Source organism: Sipha flava, unplaced genomic scaffold (genome assembly GCF_003268045.1).
Source record: "Sipha flava isolate LNK unplaced genomic scaffold, YSA_version1 76_pilon_pilon, whole genome shotgun sequence".
In the NCBI taxonomy this organism is placed as follows: Eukaryota; Metazoa; Arthropoda; class Insecta; order Hemiptera; family Aphididae; genus Sipha; species Sipha flava.
Genome location: NW_020273616.1, coordinates 806,171 through 825,790, shown reverse-complemented (window position 1 = coordinate 825,790; position 19,620 = coordinate 806,171). Strand labels below are relative to the sequence as shown.

General features: G+C 26.5%; 3 protein-coding genes across 8 annotated transcripts in view; 1 reads left to right on the top strand and 2 right to left on the bottom strand.

The window, feature by feature from the left end:
• Nucleotides 1-1,552: 1,552 nt before the first annotated feature.
• On the bottom strand, nt 1,553-3,614 carry LOC112692739 (KRAB-A domain-containing protein 2-like). 2 transcript variants are annotated; one of them, XM_025567513.1, is made up of 3 exons: nt 2,386-3,614; nt 2,031-2,086; nt 1,818-1,951 (listed from the first exon to the last, which is right to left on the bottom strand). In XM_025567513.1, the coding sequence occupies exons 1-3, from the start codon at nt 3,080-3,082 to the stop codon at nt 1,907-1,909; spliced, it is 798 nt and encodes a 265-aa protein (XP_025423298.1). In that variant the 5' UTR covers nt 3,083-3,614; the 3' UTR covers nt 1,818-1,906. The 2 variants fall into 2 exon arrangements, with proteins under 2 accessions (XP_025423297.1, XP_025423298.1); XM_025567512.1 differs by having other exon boundaries at nt 1,553-2,086; nt 2,386-3,613.
• Nucleotides 3,615-6,309: 2,695 nt separating this feature from the next.
• LOC112692822 (voltage-dependent calcium channel subunit alpha-2/delta-3) overlaps nt 6,310-19,620 on the bottom strand; it is a 28,882-nt gene continuing 15,571 nt past the window's right edge. For 2 of the 5 annotated variants that reach the window (XM_025567620.1, XM_025567619.1), the window contains 15 exons: nt 17,902-17,973; nt 17,027-17,168; nt 16,908-16,962; nt 13,988-14,139; nt 13,804-13,851; nt 11,956-12,049; nt 10,461-10,493; nt 10,250-10,390; nt 10,063-10,175; nt 9,353-9,498; nt 8,987-9,253; nt 8,038-8,152; nt 7,758-7,950; nt 7,486-7,687; nt 6,310-7,102 (listed from right to left, as the gene is read on the bottom strand). In XM_025567620.1, the coding sequence (XP_025423405.1) occupies nt 7,010-7,102; nt 7,486-7,687; nt 7,758-7,950; nt 8,038-8,152; nt 8,987-9,253; nt 9,353-9,498; nt 10,063-10,175; nt 10,250-10,390; nt 10,461-10,493; nt 11,956-12,049; nt 13,804-13,851; nt 13,988-14,139; nt 16,908-16,962; nt 17,027-17,168; nt 17,902-17,973 (1,866 nt within the window). In that variant the 3' untranslated portion in view covers nt 6,310-7,009. The remainder of the gene's footprint in view (nt 7,103-7,485; nt 7,688-7,757; nt 7,951-8,037; nt 8,153-8,986; nt 9,254-9,352; nt 9,499-10,062; nt 10,176-10,249; nt 10,391-10,460; nt 10,494-11,955; nt 12,050-13,803; nt 13,852-13,987; nt 14,140-16,907; nt 16,963-17,026; nt 17,169-17,901; nt 17,974-19,620) is intronic. The other 3 variants (XM_025567621.1, XM_025567622.1, XM_025567623.1) reach the window with 3 other exon arrangements.
• Nucleotides 18,214-19,610, top strand: LOC112692824. Its single transcript, XM_025567624.1, has 2 exons — nt 18,214-18,281; nt 19,139-19,610. The coding sequence occupies exons 1-2, from the start codon at nt 18,267-18,269 to the stop codon at nt 19,532-19,534; spliced, it is 411 nt and encodes a 136-aa protein (XP_025423409.1). The 5' UTR covers nt 18,214-18,266; the 3' UTR covers nt 19,535-19,610.

The following is a 19,620-nucleotide window of genomic DNA, read 5'->3' as shown; positions in this document are numbered from 1 at the left end:
AAAAAAAAACCTATTGATAACCAATTTTATTAATTTTCTTAAAATTTAACTTAATTATAAATTAATGCATTTTTAAACTTAAAAAATAAATAAATAAAAATTATTGTTATTATGATTATAATTATTATAAAAATTATTATAAGGTTAAAATGAGAATATCCGAATTTACAATAGAAAATATTCTATTATTAGCTATAAAGTTTTTATGAAAACCATAAGGAAAAACAATTTTATACATTTTAAACTATTTGTTATGAACCGTACGTAGACCGCGGTGCCTTTAGAAAATGTTTGTGGTGCCCCTAGGGTACCGCGGTGCACAGTTTGGGAATCGCTGATCTAGTGAATAGCCATCCAATTTACAATTTACAACCCACCTCACCCAAGGACATACTTTAAGTTTACCCCTCTCAAAATTTTTTTACCTGTTTAACATTTAAGTTAACGATTTAACTTTTTTTTAACCTTTATTTTAGCATTTAGGTACTTAAACATCTTAAATAATAATTATTAAACAGACAGCTTTCTGTATAATATTAGAATTAGAATTTATAGTTAATTTGATTGATTCACTTATTATACGTATACTAATCCACCACGGAATCACCCACCACCCTAAAAATTTAGCCTCATCTAGACCAGACTTGAATTCCGAGTTCGGCGTCACTGATCAGTATACTTGGTAAGGCCTGAACGATCAGTTGTTTTGTTGTTGTTATAACCAAAAAAATGAAATGGAATCTAAATGTTCACCTAGAAAATGGTGAACGTTTTTATTTTACTGAAAATAATTTTCAAGAGGTATTATTATCTTTTCTTCTATAAACAACACTCGCCGCTTTTTTTAAGCTCTGTACAAGAGATTAATTTGCAAAAGTTCTTGCTAGTGGAGAAAAATCCTTCTTAGTTTTAAAAAGAGTCAAGAACTACCAAAAAACATAATTATTTAATGAAAATATGTCATAGTTTTCTCTAATATATATTGTAAATATTTTCCTAAAAAGTGTAGGTTGGAATTATAATATTAAAGAGTTTGCTGCACAGAAAGCTAAAAAATAGTTGTAAATGTTTTATATTGAATAAATTTGTATTAAAATATTTATATTTAGTACCTACTAAGGTCTATAAATTTAAAAACTACTGGTGTTACAATATTTTTATATATATATATATATATATAAATTAAATGAACAAACTTAACTATGTTGCTAATTCTTGTATACATATATATGTTACAGTTAAACCCAAAATTCGTCGAAACTAGTTTTAACTAGTCAAAACTATTTTTCACAAATCCCTTTAGTCAATTCTGGTTTTAACTAGTTAAAACTAGAATTTACTAAGACCATCATCGTCAAAACTAGTTTAAACTTATTATTATTTAGTTACAATTAGTTGTGTCTAAAATATTGTAGTGAAAACTAGAATTATCTAGTAAAAATTCGTATTGTTTTATTGATAGGTAAAACTAGTTTTAACTAAGGAAATGTAGATATATAAGTACATATTAAATATAAACATTTATTTTATTATATATTTTGACATGATAAACTATTGTGGCATTTAGAGTTACATAGAATTATATTTTTTTACATAAACAACGATTTGTTCTGCAGGATGTTTTACATGTGCATTTTACAAATCCTTGCCTTGACCCCGTTGATGCTTTTGTTACAGCTGCACGGAGGGAAATATGATTTTTCGGAACTTGATTCTCTGTGATGAATTTTTCTTCACATGTTATACATTCAGACCGGAAACAATTTTTACTGATTACTTATTAATATCTAATTTTATTTTATTTAGTAAATAAAAAGTTGATAATGGACGCATCTACAATAAAATTTTTCTAGAATTCTATCTTTACATCCGATTCTATATAGATCGTACTCTGTTTTTTCTAACACTATTCCGATGATATTTGGATGATCGGTTTTGCCTTTGTCAACATCTGGAATGCGGATTACTACGTTAACACCAACTTCAACCGCAGGAAATTTGTTTTCGGATCGAGTTATCATTCGAGTTACCTGTTTTTCCAAATTTGCATAAGCTTTTTTTCTAATTGCATCTATGGTATCTGAAACTTATCAAACAAATATACCGTGTTTATGTATTAATTGGATTTGTTGGTTACAGTATGAACTATTTATAAGAATCTTTGTTTTAAGTTTTCAATCCTTAACTATAAAAGCTAAAATTTTAATAATTTTTGACTAAAAAATAATTTGAAAGTTTTCGAAAAATATAGGCAGTATTTATATTATAAAATACTTAAATAAATCATTTATTTTAACCGCTATAAAAAAATTTACTGTGAAATAAACATTAATATTACCTAAACTTAATAACTATAATTTAAAAAATAAAAATAAAAATTTTTACCTGCAGCTTTCTGTCCAATCATATTTTCACTTGTAGTTACAGTACTTATGAGATTTTCAAGTTCATCCTCGAAGTTTATAGTAGTAATCAATTCATTGGGCAAGTTAGAGGTTACAAGCCCCACTCTTGGATTAACCCCAAACATTGCTTTATAAGGCGTCATATTTATCTCGGCGTGGTGTGCTTTATTTTTTATAAATTGGACAAACTTTAATCCGATTGACCAATTAGTTGATTTACTGTCTGTCATCCAGGAAGCGAGAATTTGCTCCACGTCTTGGTTAGCACGCTCTATGGAGCCTTGGCTTTGTGAATGTCTAGGCTTTCCGTGCACGATTTTTAACTCTGGCCATAGCGCTGTCAAATCTGTAATCACATTGTTAACGAATTCTCTTCCATTGTCTGAATGCAGAAGAACCGGAGCACCAAAGGTTAAAAAAATATCTAATACATGGCTTGCAACTTCTTCTGCACGCTTGGTTTGCAAGGGGCGGAGCAGAACGAATTTTGTCAGATGATTCTGATAGTTAAGTATAAACCTAAACTGTGCATCGGGTTGCGACTGTATGTCTATCAAATCTATTTGACATCTACTATTAAACCCAGTGTGCAAAATTGTTTTCGAAACTAGTCCTTTCTTTCCTAGCTTTTTCTTTTTTTGACACGTTTCACAGAGGGACAAAAAAATATTTATCATGCCAGTGATGATGTTGGCGTACTTCCTTGGAGTTTCAATCTTTAGACGATCTCTTCCTCCATGTCCTATAGCGATGTGTGTCAAATCAATGACATTAAAAATGTCTTCCACCGACAAATAAAATTTAACTGGATAACCGCGGGTTATCAGTTTTTTGTACCGCCAAATTCTATAACATTAAACCGTTTCATCCTTCTATACTGAGTAGATGTTTTTTTAGTTACTAATATCGCATCCTCGACCTCTTTTAGAAGTAAATTTTATGCATCTTTTGTAATGATATAATGATTGTCCTTTCCTTTCGCCAATTCCATAAGCTTCATAAAAAATCGTTCTTGGGTACTAATTTCTGTCTCAGTTTCCGACATGATACGAAAGTATACAGTGACCCGACGACGATGTTCAATATTGGCGAACGTCAGTGAGAGCGCAAAAAAGAACTTAGAATAAAAAACGGGCAAATTCGCGACAAAAACACATAGGTACAACGACTATAACGAATACAATCGTACTGGCGAAACACGACATCGCCGACAATATATGCTGACATTTATATCAATAACGTATTAAGCTATGGTTTCCTAGAAAAGCGGTGCTGTTATCTAGCGGCCGCCATTTTACGGTTGTTACGGCCGTCTTTACGGTGATCAAACTGTGGTTTCCTAGAAACTGGTGTGACCGCATTCAATTGTAGTTAATCAGTACTTACTCGAGCGGTAGGTCGTGCACTGGTGGAAAATGGACGATCTGGACATAGCTTTATTGGTATGTTTGGAGGATGAAGAGTCATCAGAAGATGAAAAAATCGTTCGGAGGAAAGTGTGATGTTCAAATATCGTGATACTAAGGGTGCATTTAAAATTTTAATGTGTCATCTGGGCTTGTCTATACTCTTTATATTTTATATTGTATAAAGCTTCATTATCTTTTACAAAATCAATTAATAGTTCATCATTTTCGCTCGTCCAAGTCGCGTTTCCACTCATTTTATTAAATAAATGTTCACCGCTACACGCGAAAAAACGTTGTACGACTGTTTATCACCGCTAAGACGGCCGTCATGCAATTGACAGCACCGCTATTTGATGTTACGATGACCATCGACATTCTCTTGGAAACCTATACCTATACCTATGGTTTACATAGAGAACGTTTTAGTGACGTCACTTAACGTTACATTACGGCCGCTAGATAACAGTACCACTTTTTTAGGAAACCATAGCTTTATTGTAGGTATAATATGTCGAAGTTATCGTATCTGAGTGATGGAAGACTAGTTAAAATTATCTTAATTGATTTGATAATCGACCGGTCGAATTATCGAGCAATATTTGTCGCGGTCGTTATTCCAACGACCGCAGCAGCTTATTCTCGTCCACGATAACGTGACCGGACAACACGTAACCTACGTTCGAATAGATGCATTTAAGTTAAATCTAGTTTTTACTGACTTATTTAAACCTGCGGTTAATTCTAGTTTAAACTAGTTAAAACCAGAATTAACTAAAGGGATTTGTGGAAACTAGTTTTGACGGATTTCGAGTTTTAACTGTAACATATATATATATATATACTATACATATATATATATTGGTTTGTGGAGGGGGTTAAAGGGCGGAATTTTAAAATCTGTCCCTATGCGGCAAATTTGTTAATACGGCACTGGATAAACGCTATCGTAATTTCATAATTTTCATAGTTAAGTAACATACGATTGATAAATACAATATATGGTTATATTATCAATATTTACTTCTTCTACCCGTATTAAGATTTCATTTTAATAATTATGCAGAATAAACATGAAATACTACCACCATACTATTATACATTGAATATTTTAAGAAAAAATGGTTGGTCGCCCAATGAAAATTCTTTAAAAAATTCACGGGGCAGGGGCGTAATTAAGGGGGGGATTAGGGGGGCCAAAACTTTTTTTATGTAATTTTTTTTTATTTATTATATTGTGATAGTAAGATTATCATTATTATTATTGTTATTATTACGATTACTATTATTATTATTACGATTACTATTATTATTATTAACATTAAAATTTAAATTATTAAACATTTTGTTCTGGTGGGGTGGGGTTGGTTTACTGTATGAGGTGTACAGATTTTGCTAAAACCTATAATCCCCCCAAATCAAATTCCTAATTACGCCACTGCAGAGGGGGGCAAGGGACCGTGGCCCCCTCTCAAGCCCGTACCGTATTTATAAAAAAAATTATATTGTTAACAAAAAATGCATATTATAATATGTACTATCATACGACACACACAAGTATGTAGATAGAGCAATGAGGTATGACGGTTGAAAAGAGTATCTCCACACTTCGGAGACTCAAAACCTGGCTTCGTTCAATGATGACTGATGATAGACTATCAGCATTGTCTAATTAATGTATATCATAAAGTAGATATTCTAGATCAAATAGATTATATTATTGATATTTTTGCCAATTTTAAAAAATAGACGACTTGAATTTGTGTTGTAAAAATTGTTGTTTTCTTTTTGTTATAAGATTTTGTAAAATTATAACATGGCCCACCCCTAACCAAGGATCTGGAGCCGCCCCTGTGGTAACATATGTATTAATTATCTACAACCGTGATGATATTATGTAATTTAATACTGTGTGTTCACACGAACGCAGAACTATTGAGTGCTGAAAAGTTGGACGGCAAAAAATAATCATTTGCAGGCAACAGTTGATAAAAATATTTATAATTTATAAATAATACAATAAAATAGCAGCATATTACTCGTACATGCGATACATACTTTTTACAAATGAGGGCGGATTGTGGGGAAAAGTTCATTTTATTTTAGGAATTACTTAATTTTAAACTTTTTCCATTAATATTGGATAAATTATGTACACATTATTTATTTATAATGTAATTTAAAAAAATTTTCCAGGGGGCATATAACCCCCACATATTCTCCCCGTAAATACGTCATTCACATCTACAGCGAGTAGCACCCAAAAGGAGTTGATCACTCATAATTTTCTTACAGGGCAACGCCGGGTACCACCCATTCATTGATTATCGCTGCATTTCAAAAATAACAAAATATATGAACTAGAAATTTGACACAGTGGTCTTTCAAATACTTTAGACATGCAATAAGAAGAAAATTTAAAAAATATTGGCACTGGTAAAGACGGTTCCATGTCACAAACCGGGTAATTCAGCGTATAACCAAAATTATTATATTGATTGATTTCAAATTTCATTTTATTTGTTTTATAACTAACAACTACATCAAACTAGGCTATAAATATTGTAAGGTAATTCAGCTAGTATAAATATGAATATAACACTAAAATAATGTTACACTGCGTATGCAGATTGATATATAAAATCTTAGAGATAATAATTGTTATGGCCACCTCTTTACAGTGTTGGTTTGATTATGGCCTCTGACTCATGAAAGTGGTTAGGTTTCCTTATAGATGTTTACTTAGTGTTTGACTTTTATTTGCTCTTTAGACTTTGATGTTTGAAACTCAGTCTCAGAACTCAGTCTCAAATTGTATTGTTTTATACACTAAAATGTGTACGCTGTTATAATAATAAGGACCTAATAAGAATAAAGTGCCTGGTTACAATTAATAGGGAAAGCAATTTTTTTTGGTAATTTTTTAAAAAAAGTACAAAAAGCACTTTAGGTGTTAGGCCAACACTGCACTCTTATTATAATACAAATTTGTTGAAATTCCAAGCCCTTCATGTTAGTTAAAATATCAATTGGTAATATTTTCAAAAAACTACAAATTTTAACGTTTATTAAATTTTAATAGATTATTTTATAGATTATATTTTAAACTTAGAAGTAAATTTCATGAACAATAAATAGTAATCGAAACATAGAGTAGGAGGATTTGATTTTTTGATTTTAAAATAAATATTATAAAAACTATATAAAATTGAACAAAGAAAAAAAAAATACCAACAAAGTTGGTGCAATTGTAGTACCCTTTCCACACATTTTGTCATAAATTTCATGCTCCTAAAAAAAATGAAAAAAATATCATTATTAAAATATAACGAATGCAAATAAAGTAAAATATACAAATATAGTGTTTATTTATTTTTGTAATAGTTATGTAGAAGCTATATTTAATTTTAAAAAATAATATCTAATTTAAACTTGTTCATCAATATTAGAAAAACTTAAATTGTAATAAGATTAATTGAAATAGTAAAGAAATATTATTAATTAGTAAAATTATTATTTTCTAGTAAATCATATAAAAATATAAATAATAATAAAATAATGATAAGTAGGAATGTTAGTAGGTATACCATGACTTATTATAGAAATTGATAAATTAATCTGACGAATGGTAAATTTTAAATAAATTAAGTTATACAATAAGTATAGTCACTTACATCTGGATGAGTCCTAATGCAAGCGGTTTTAGGTCTACATCGTGGTAAACTGTTAGCTGCTTTATGACAACTCAATGACTCATTATATGGAACTTCTTGTGGCAAAGTATCAAATTTGACAGTTTTCGTCAATTTATCTTTACATTCATTGACGACCAGTAAAATTAAATTGGTATTCATTATTTTACGCAGTTCATATGGCCTGTAAAAATTTTAGATATATATTATATATAAAGCAAGGTAAGTTATATTTTAATTATGAATGTGATTACCTCGCACAAGATTTTCGCTCGACCTTTTCTGGGATTTTTGAAGCAAGCGTAAATAAATTAACTACACGATCGCAAGTCTTCGGTCGAGTTCGATGAATCATTACATATTTTAATGCTTTTTCACCTTCATATTTTAAATTTGAAGAAGTATCAGAACTGTAGTTATTTTCTTCATCTTCTTGGTAATCTGGGACTGAATATGTATTTGAAAAAATTATTATATTATGGTTCAATATTAAATAATCTTATTTAAAAAAAAAATAAAAATATGTATGATTACTGTCTTCAAATATGGCTTGAGCTTGAGACACCATCCATTGGAAATTGGAATGAGCTGCTAGCCATAGTAATCGTCCTATGAGCCACCCAATTAATTGTTTGACATGATGTATAGGCTAATAAGAAAAAAACAGTACAATATATTGGGTATTTATATAATAGTGTTAATGTGTACATATATTAAAATATTTAGAAATCGTTAATTAGGTTTCATTTTACATAAACAGTCTTTATGTAATTAGTGTTGGATAAAATACAAAACATTCTATAGCAGTTTAGAGGTAATACGCAATAATTTTCAACAATTTTAATTGGGACTTTTGGGAAGTGTATTAAAATATACAGTTTTATGAATATTTAATATGCTAAAATATTAGATTCAGTATTTATAAACTTAATGATTTTTTCAGATATATTCGTCAATCGACCATGGTTTAAACATGACATTATAAAGTATCAAATCCAAAATTAATTGATTAGTAGTAATACAATTATGAAAACATTTTTACAAATGACTTTAGAAAGCATTTAAATTATGTTTCTACAAGTTGCACAAAGTATTATACACCGTAGCGAGAAAAAAAAATTGTGGTAGGTAGTAATTGAATCTCACTCCAATATTTTGTTGCTTAGGGGCCCAAAGTAAATTTTTTGCGGAAGCCCAATCATGAGTCAGACTATCACTGGGGGAGGAGTTGGGTTATAAATATTCAAATTTGACGATTACTTTCTAAAAAAAAAATCCTATAACACTAATATTACTTAATTTGTTGATAATTTCCGACAGTATAAATACGTCATTCATATGGGAGGGGGGGAATTGCACATCCACAACACTACGCTGGCTCTGATGATAGAAATAATTGGAAGGAGATAGTTTTGGCGGTGAAGTTTTTCTTTAGTGGTTTCATCGAAAACCGGAAAAAAAAAATTAAATATGGAATACTTACAGTATACAAGAATGATGAACTATTTGCATCATCTTCTTTATCTGGTTTAAAACAAACTCCTTGATAATCATATATTATTATTTTTTTGTAAATTTTTTCTTCTACTAGCATATTCATAATTGATCCTTTGACATTACCAAAAAATTGGCCTGTTTCAATTATATTTTCTGATGCAATTATGTAACCGTTATTGTCAAGTATGTAACAATCTCGATCTGTGGCTAGACAAGTGTGTATTTCTGGTGTACAACCAGTTTCTGAGTAACACTAAGACAATTAAAAGCCATTGATTATATTCATATAAATAAACACAATCATTATTTAATTATATATATATATATATATATATATTCACGGATTATTTACTTGTCTTGTTATATTGGTAAATAATTCTTGAAGAGCTGAGTGTCTAAATTGATAACCAACAACTGCAGCTGCAGCTTTCTTTTTATTTTCTTTGCTTGTGACAAAAACTGCTTGACTTGCTGTTACCAAAGACGATTTTATGTTTTCTAAAATATTCAAGGATATATTAAATTAGTCTGATATTAATTTTTAGTTTATAAGATATGACAATGAATATATATTTATATATATATATATATATATATATATATATATATATGTACTGGTATGTATATTTTATTTAAAATAAATTATTGGTACCTACCTACCTATTTCACAAGTGAATAAGAGTTTAAATTTATAATTTAAAATAAAAAATTATATATTTATAAATCATACATTTTAAGTTGTGTTAAAAAAAAAATCTTTGTAAATAGTTTGGTAATAATGGAATCAGAATATTGACAATAGGCAATGACACCAATTCTGATTTTTAAACGTCATGTAATGTCCAACGTTTAACGTATAAACTTACAAGTACTAAACATTTTTGTGTTTTACAAATTATAAATATTTTAAAAAATTAGTAATTAATAATTTTAAAATATTAAACATTTACTTGTATAACTAATTTAACCTTTTAATTATCACATAGTTGTAGTCTTTTGAAAATATATTGTTTCATTAAACAATTAAAAAATTTAAAATCAAGATTTTAAAAATAAACTCACCATTTTCAAATGGTACAGAATATACATAGCTCTCATCATTTACCATATTATATTCTACGGCTCTTCTATACCAAACTTCTTCGATCGAATAAACGTTTTCATCAATGAAATGTCTAAATTGTTATCAATATTTATTAAATTGTAGTATAATGGACACATTGTTAAGTAAAAAAAAAAATCATCTTACTTTTTATTTTTTTCTGAATCATCAGAATCAGAAGGTATTTTGGTTTTGTCCTCGTAATTGTCATAATCCATCCATCGAGTGAGCCCACTGTGCGTAGCAACAAACGCTAATGTTACTCCAAATCTTTTTTCAAATTCGGTCCTAAGTACACATATAAATATAAATATATTTTGAATTGTATAAATTTTACCGTCATTTATAAATAATTTACCTTGGTAATAAACTCATCAAGACTGCTGCTGGACTTCATTAAGGGAAAATAGTGCAAAGTGTTATCGTGAAAACAATAAAATAGTGAATATAAAAGCGTGTGAGTAATGCGTGAATTGTGATTTATAGTTGCACTTATAAAACTAATGAAGCTTATAGTACCATAACATTTTTTAGATAATAATATTTTTAACTAGTTTTTGATAAAAATAAAAAAATATGGAAAAATATTTAAAAAATTAAGGTATGTATCAAAATTAAATAAAATTGTTCAAAATAATCATAAAAATTGAGTACACTTATCGATATTGTTGATTCATATTCATGTCAAGTACTATTAGTAATATTAGTAGTAACAAGGGTTCGGATTTTAAAGAATTTGCTTCTTTTTTTATGCATGAGAGATAAATCTAATTTTATCCATAAATTATTATTGTCATTTTAATTCTAGATGCACCAAACTATTTTTCGTCTTTTTTTATGTAAATGCTTTTTTATTGTTTTACTACATTTGCTCCAGATATGGAATTCGAATATGTTTATTGTGGTATAATAATAAAAAAATTTAATTTAATTAATAAGAATTGGAAAAAATCGCTTATGAGTTATGTATGTCAGTAGATACAGTAATTAAAGTGATTAAAGTATAAGAGGTACGGAGGATCGGAGTCCCTCTTTTTATTTAAGTTAAGATTTTGCATCCCCTTCCATTAAAATCTCCAAAGTCCAGTGGGACGCTAATCGGCGTTAGTATTTATCACATAAAGTAGTATATTATTATATGAAGTTTATTTTATTAAAAAAAATAATTATTAAATATTTAAATATTAATTAAATATTAATCGATTTGAACAAGTAAAAAACAAAGTAGAGGCTTTGAAGAAAAAATATTTATAATGATATAATATACATATTGCGATGTGTAAGAAATAAAAATAATATTTTCGTAATCGTGGGTTAACAGACGTTGTGTCTTATTAGACAGATACTCATTCCAGGCGCTTGTGTTGAAAACACTTCATATGTACCTACGGCATAAACATAGGCAACCTATACCGTACCCGACACGTGAGTGTGTGACTCACCATCCCATAATTTATTATTATTGGTTTTTCTAAAACTGAAGTGATATGTTATAGACAACAGTGGTGTAAATAGAGGGGGTCCCCAGTGGGCTACAGCCCCGCAACCGAAATGTTTTAAAAAACTTAAAAATTATTTTAAACATATGTTATATTTTAGATAGCAGTGGTAATTTAACTTTGTTTATAGTAGTTTTTTTAAAACAATTTTATGCTTTATTTTTATTTATTATGCTTTAAAATCCGAGTCCTTGTAATGTTATTAAATAAATTATTAAGAATTGTTATTAGTAAATAAAAATAATATTATTTCCAAAAAATGTTATTGCTACATTTTTGTAAACTGTTGTGCAAAGTGATTTGTGAATTAAACAATCTAACAATAATTCAATAACACGTAAAAAAAAAAATTACTTTTTTTTCTTTTCTGTGTCGTTTTTGGCTTCAGTAAAAATACCTTTTGTCAAGTTTGCATCATAGATTAAGTTAAGCATGAGATCTTTGTCACCTAAAATGATAATAAAAAAATATTTATTATTATTAATTATTTATTATAAATATTTATTACATCAGCAAGTAGATTTTATGCCATGCTCCACAGCTAGTTATAATTTTAAAGTATTAAAACTTTAATAGTTAGTTAAAAATCGTTATATATTATTTTCATGTATACATATATTAATTGAAGCTAATAGTATTAAAGCAAAATTAAAATAGAACATTAAAACTAATACCAATAGTATAATAATAATAAAAATCGTTTATAAGAATAATTAAATCAAGCTGTATTTAATACTTGTAATTTAATAATTGTATTTAAATTTTCAAATATATTTTATTTTTTGCTGAAACTATTGTAATGACAAATTACATTTATGCTACAACTATAGTTTACTAGAATACAATGATATCCCGGAATAAATGTAAATATTATAGTTTCATAATTTCCTTATACTATATATTTATACGCAATTTTGTATTTTTATAAAATAATTATTTAGAACAGGTTCATTTTGATGTGGGGCTGAATTCCAAAAAGTTTTTTTTGCGCATTGAACCTAATCTAATATAATATTCACCCATTATGCTATAATCGTTTCAATCATTAGCGCCGAATTATCTATTAGGCGGAGTAGGCGCCCGCCTTAGGGACTCACTCATTTAAGAGGCCCTGTTAAAAATGAAGACTATATTTTTTTTTATTTAATAATAACTGTATTTTATTTACGAATTTATGGGACGAAAGTCATTATGAAATATAATATACATTAAGTTGTAGGTGTTATATGCAGTAATAATAATAAAATTATTTTGAAAAAAATAGAAATAATATAATAATCAATTAATTTTTCTTGCAAATAAAAAATTGTAATAAATATGATTTAATTTATTAATAGTTGGTTATTATTAAGCTGTTTATTTTATATATATATATATATATATATATATATATAGTATAGTAAGTCTAGTAATGTTATAGATGTATGTAAAAAATAATATTGTAGGGTCCAAAATGTTAATTGCCTAGGGGCCCAGAAATGTTTAATCCGGCACTGTCAATCATTATTATATATTATATTATTATATCCAAATGATCTAACTATAGACTGTTAATTTATGTCTAAATTATGTGCAGAGGCGGATCCACAGTTAGAAAATTGTTGGTCAGACTATTTCAAGAAGCCACTTATTAGGGCTGAAACTGAATTATAAATACAAAAAAACAAGAAAAAACAACACAACAAAAACAAACCATATGACCATAAAATATGTGTTTTTAAGTTTATTCTTAATTATTATTGAAAACATTAACATTTATTTTATTTTATTGAGGTTCTGTCTTACATTGAACGTAGAGATGTTTTACTGTATTATACAATCAAACCAGTAACGTCATTTGGAGAGAGGAACCTGTCACATATGCCCTAGTTTAGTAATAACTAGTATTACCCTATAGTCGGCACACTTAAAATATAAATTTTAAAGAGGCCAATTTTGTCAACAAATATTAGCTGTGGGTCAGCTAACACTCTGAACCTCCTCTAGATCCGCCACTGATTATGAGGCACTAGACAGTCAAAATCTCATTTGACGTTCTTATGATGTCAGGTTCAGTTTACTATTTATTTATACCAATAATAAACATTTTTAAATAAAATTATTTAATAAAAAATAAAAAAAATATTGTTTTCCCACGTCTTCAATTTGCACAAAACATCACGATCAAGCTCGGCCATGCAATAAGATTAACACTAAACTCACAATTACATTTGCAATCGAATTTTTCTTCGGACTTTTTTGTCCCGTTTGCTGTGAAAATAAATAATTACTCACCCTACAACTCATAAACAATTTATAAAGCTATCATATTTATTTTATGGTATTGTTATTAACTATGTTCAAATGGAAAAAGTACACATCTTTTTAAAGATAAATTCATACTTACAATTATATGATTCACTGTAAAATCTCGGAGGAGGCCATTTATTCCAACTATTATTTTTTTGGCTAATTCTATTTAAAAAATGTCTAAGTTCCTCTTCTCGACTCTTAAAAGACGTGCGATTATCTTCATCATAATCATACCGACAGTAAAGCCTAAACATACCATAGTATTCCGTATTAAATAAGTATTTAAATTTTGAAGTGTTTTTCCAATCGATAACCATATAAATTTTTAAAGTTAAAATGTATTTATTTATTTACTAAATTATAAAAACTATTATTATTTATTGACTATAATTACGAAAAAATAATATGTGGTAATCATATGAAGTGTAATGAAATATCATTGATAATTTTATAATATATTCGTATATAAATAAATAAGCAAATAGTTTATATATAGAAATAAATAAATCAATAAAAGTTTTTCCTGGAGTATTATTATATCAATAAAGTATGAATGGTTTTGAATTAAAAATTTATCATCAGATATATATATATATATATATATGTGTGTGTGTCGCATCAAATAGTGGTATCACTCATTTCATGAACTGGACAATACATGTATTGTGTACTTTGTATAATTATTATAAAACCAGATATCATAGTATTATAACTAGGGCTTGGAAGTTGTAGAACTAAAAATGTTATTTTTTAGCTCTTAAATATGCATTTAAAAACTCAAAAATATGTGCTATAAATAGTACGAAAAATAAAAAAATATGCATTTATGTTGAAAAAATTATAAATTTATTAAAAAAAAATGAAATGTCATTTCACAAATATTTGGGCTCATAGACGTTTGGACTGGTTGAATTATAAACTTAACAAAAATGTTAAATTAATTAAATATATTTGTAAAAGTGTACTTATAATTAAATGATTTTATTTAGTCACTAACTATTAGTACATCAAATTGTCGTTGATAAAATAAAATAATAATTGATGAGGTCTATTTATTTCCAATAATTCAAATATTTTTAAAACTATAACTAATTAAATCATTATTATCAGCAAAATGTGATTTTTTCCTGTATTATGTGAAAATATTTCCAGAAATAGCACTATAATACCTTAAATTAGCAAAGTAACAATAAAACCCGTAAATATGCAAAAAATAGCAAAACTAAATTTTGTGTATGATATCCAAGTAGTTTGAAACATATTCATATCTTACTTTGGATGTTTTAGGATGAACCAAGAAAAATAAACATTTGCTAGAACTTCCGATTCCTGATTATAACTATACTTTTCTATATTGTTCTATGAACAAAAATACAACAATAATTATAGTCATAATAAATTATATCATGTTACATTATATTTTTATTTTATTTTTTATAAACCGTACTCATTCATTTATTATTTTTTATGAACAACAGTGTTACCTATGAAGTATTATAAAATATTCATAATACTTCATAACTATACCTATATGTATAATTATTTTTTATTATTTATTTTTACACGATAATTGATTATGGCATCGATTGTTACATATCACATTGTTTTAAACCTACTTGATTGGCAAGAAGTTTTCGCCTTACACGAACAAGGCAAAAATCTTTGCACTCCTGAGATTTTTTTAATAATTTCTCCCACCGAAAAGTCAACATTTTTATCAACTTGGTTAGTATTGAGAAATTGAGTTGTTGATTTTTTCAAACATTCACTACTGAACCATCCTTTTATTAAACCATATTTTGTTCCCATTTTATGTAATCCTTTTTTTTTTTGTTCCGTTATCACACAAATTATGTTTATAATTATTTAAATTGAAAAAAATGTTTTAAATTTAAATTTTATAAAATTTACTATATTCAAGGCTTAAATTAAAAAATATATGTATCATAATATTATAATATTAATATGAATTTTGACAAAATCGTCTTTAATAGTTCTGAATAATTAACTTATTTAATAATATTATTTTTTTTTTGTGTTATGTGCCCTTTTAAGATAATATTTAATTATGTTTGATGATATTTAATTTTAAGTATTAAAAAAAAAAAAAAAAATTAGTTATAAATTATAACATTTTAAATGTTAAGGGAGACCTATATTTTGTCGAAAAATATTTTTTGGGAACCATATTTCGTATTACTACTATGTATACTATTTATAAAATAATAAATACACGTAAAAACTGAAAGCACAATACCTAGTACCTATGATAGACACAAACACTCACTAAATGTTTTTTGTTGAACAACTTCGGAGTTACAAAGGTATCCATCAACCGTCATCCGATAAGGAAACATTTATTTAATATCAGATGTGGAATTACCGAAATTAAATTTTATATCACTTTCATAAAATATAGATCACGGATAAAACATTATTATCATAATTGATATTGAAAATTATGGTATGTAAGCTATTTATTGCTAAATAACATAACAATCTTGTTTTATAATAATTACACAAAGTGCACAATATAAGTATTATTCATCTCATGAAACGGATGTTCATTTAATGTATTTTCGTAAAAATTCACGATTTGGACGAATTTCACTATAATATATTACCAAATTATGGACATCCAGTTTATGAAATTAATGATTTCATTATGTGGATGCGACCTATATGTAGTTGATAAAATTACGACTGAATATGTAAAAATAAAAAAGTAACGTTAAAAATATATTTTAATTTACTAGTATTAACCATTTAATAATGTTTAATTTTAATTACATCATTATATTTTATTATTTGATAATTTAAAGTTTCTATAAGCTCAAGATATATATATAAATTAGATTTCTTTTATGATATTTTATACTTAGCTATATTAACACCCTAGTGAGTAAATTCTAATTATAGTAATTATTAATAATAAATAATTCAATTTAAACTCTAGTAGAAAATGAAACACTTATATTTCAAATTTAATTAAATAATAGAGAATTTATAATTACCAATCTGGATGAATTCTCCATTCGTCATCTTTGAAATAATCCAAAAGGGATGCTCCTATATGAAACATTTTTTTTAAATTAAATTAAATGTTTGTAATATTTTAAGAGATGATAATCACTTGTTGTATTCAGGCTTTGAAATCTGTCAGGAATTTTTACCCTGTATCCAAAATGTTTCTCTTGTAAAGCAACTACTAAAGTAAAAGGCGTTCCTTCGACGACTGAATAGTAATAATGCCTGTCAGCTGTAGTTGCTCGTCTCTTAATGGTACAAATGTTTTATTAAATTTTAATAATTTCAATATTTAAATTTAACTGTCTTATTACTCTAATATTTGAATATATTTTTATATTAAATTAATCAATCTATAAATTACATTTTTTGTAAATGTAAAATCAATATTCAACAATACAAAGAAAAAAACTACGACACAGTTAATATTTAATTTAAATAATATTTTGATACTTATGAAGTAATTGGAAATGATTATAAAATGTATAACAGTTTGTTAGATATAGTTTTATCACACTTATATGATTTAGATAAAGACCTACGTGGAAAAATAGCTTGGAATTAATCTGGTAATCTGTATAGAAATGACGGGTTGCAGAACTAATAAACATAATACATTTAATTGTGAGCTGATACTTCCTTAAACATGATGTAGGGGGCCTATGATTTGGTATACTTAAGATTCTAAACCATGTTTTTTTTTGTAATTTACAATGTAACCACCACAACTATTAAAAAAGTAAAAAACTGTTTTACAAAAAATTAAAATATTTATTTAAACAAACTTTCAACAAATTTAGTCAAACGAAGATGAATTCAAAAACTGGTAACAAAGTCTTGAAATTATTCAAATTGTGTTTTATTAATTAAATAAATTTAAATAATTAAATATACGTCTTAATTATGTATGACTTAATCACTTATTATTATTATTATTATTATTGTCTTATTTTTTTTTAATGAAATAAATAAAGTGTGTACCATGTCGTCATAATGATATTTGACGGTTATTTCTTGATCGCCTGTTGTCTGATTTATGATGTAATCACGAAGCTGTAAAAAGTACAAAGGATAAAATATTCAGTTTCGAGTGCGTGAAAACAATGTGATTAATATTGTTGAAATCATTTTTTGTAACAAAAAACATTAAATTGATTAGTTATGCTATAACAATTTTTAGTATAATTGTTAATCAATGACCGTGATAATGATGAACTGGCAGAATTTTGAATCTAATAATCTTATATAAAGCGTCAATAGTCTCAAAACAAAACATTTACAAGTAAGATTTTCTAACTACGTATTTATTTTTAGTGTTCAAAATAATTACCATCTTGAATTTTACAATGATTAAGAACTTAGTAAGTATTTTTCATTAATTTATAATTTTTATGAATATATATAAAATCATCAAAAATAATTTTAAATATGAAATTACTCAAATATTTTTGTTAAAATTACATACAAATGAGTACTATTATATATTTATTAATTTGGTATATTTTTTTTATTAAACCATTTCAAACAAAGTGATTATTAGTCAATATGAAATTTTAAATACTACGTGTATTTGGCTCTAATTTTATTTATCTTAATTTTCTATTGAATATAAAATTATTGTTTTAAATCCAAAAATACTGGTAATATTATAGATAATCATATATTATTAAATATTATAGATAATTCTGAAAGAACTTATTTAAAATATTTTATTGTTTTCTTGTTAATGAAATTGTCTTAATCATAATAAATAATTGATGATAGTATTTGTTTTGCGTATAGTTTATATTCAATACACAATTCATTCTATAACAACGTAAAACTTTTAAATTTTTGACTATCCTTGGAATTGATTCACAATAATTTTATACAAAAAACTTTTTTTTTGTAAATCATTTTTAAATCAATACATTTTGCTAAGAATTATTATAATTTAAAAACATGCATGTTGCCTATGCCTATCATAGTTAGACATTCTTAATTGGAAATTATTTTTAGACGTGGAAATATTTACTATAAATAATAATTGTTTAACTAAAATCGTTTAGAAATACTTTTGTAAATTAATTTAATGAGTAATTAATTTAATTTTAAATTATAATCTATAATAAACTAGCTTTATCTAACAATATATTAAATATGAGGTTATTTTTAAAATTAAATCAATATTGAGAAATAATTTACTTATATGTTGATTAATGTTTTAATAAATAAACAGGTGTTTTGTTTAGCAGTAATTACCTTTTCTCGTTTTGACTGCAAATGTATCAAAAATGCACCTAACATTGAAAATCCGGGAACTATCATGGATAAAGTTATTAAACTGCAGAATGAAACAATAAACCTTCAAAAAAACAGTACTATCTCAACTGCTCAGAAAAATGAAACCATTGTCAAAAATAATAATTTAGAAGCTAAGCATAAATCAAAAATTCGTCAAGTATCAGCAGATACTCCAATAATTGCTTCTACATTGATAGATGATATGAATGCAGAACAATCATATTACCCTAGCCCTTTAATGGTGTACCCATTTCCTATGATGAATACATATTATCCTAGATACTTCCCATACATTTACCCCGGAAACCAAGGTAATCATTTCTTTGGTTAATAATTAGAATAACATAACAATAAACAATATGAAACAATAGTCAATAATTGTTACAAAATTATTTATCAACAATTAAAATGTTAAGT

What these genes read in the sequence shown, in the direction of transcription:
- LOC112692739 (XM_025567512.1), bottom strand. Translation starts at nt 3,082, where the DNA reads ATGATAAATATTTTTTTGTCCCTCTGTGAAACGTGTCAAAAAAAGAAA. An exon ending in GATTGGACAGAAAGCTGCAG is followed by an intron (nt 2,087 to 2,385) that starts GTAAAAATTTTT and finishes TTGTTTGATAAG; the next exon opens with TTTCAGATACCATAGATGCA.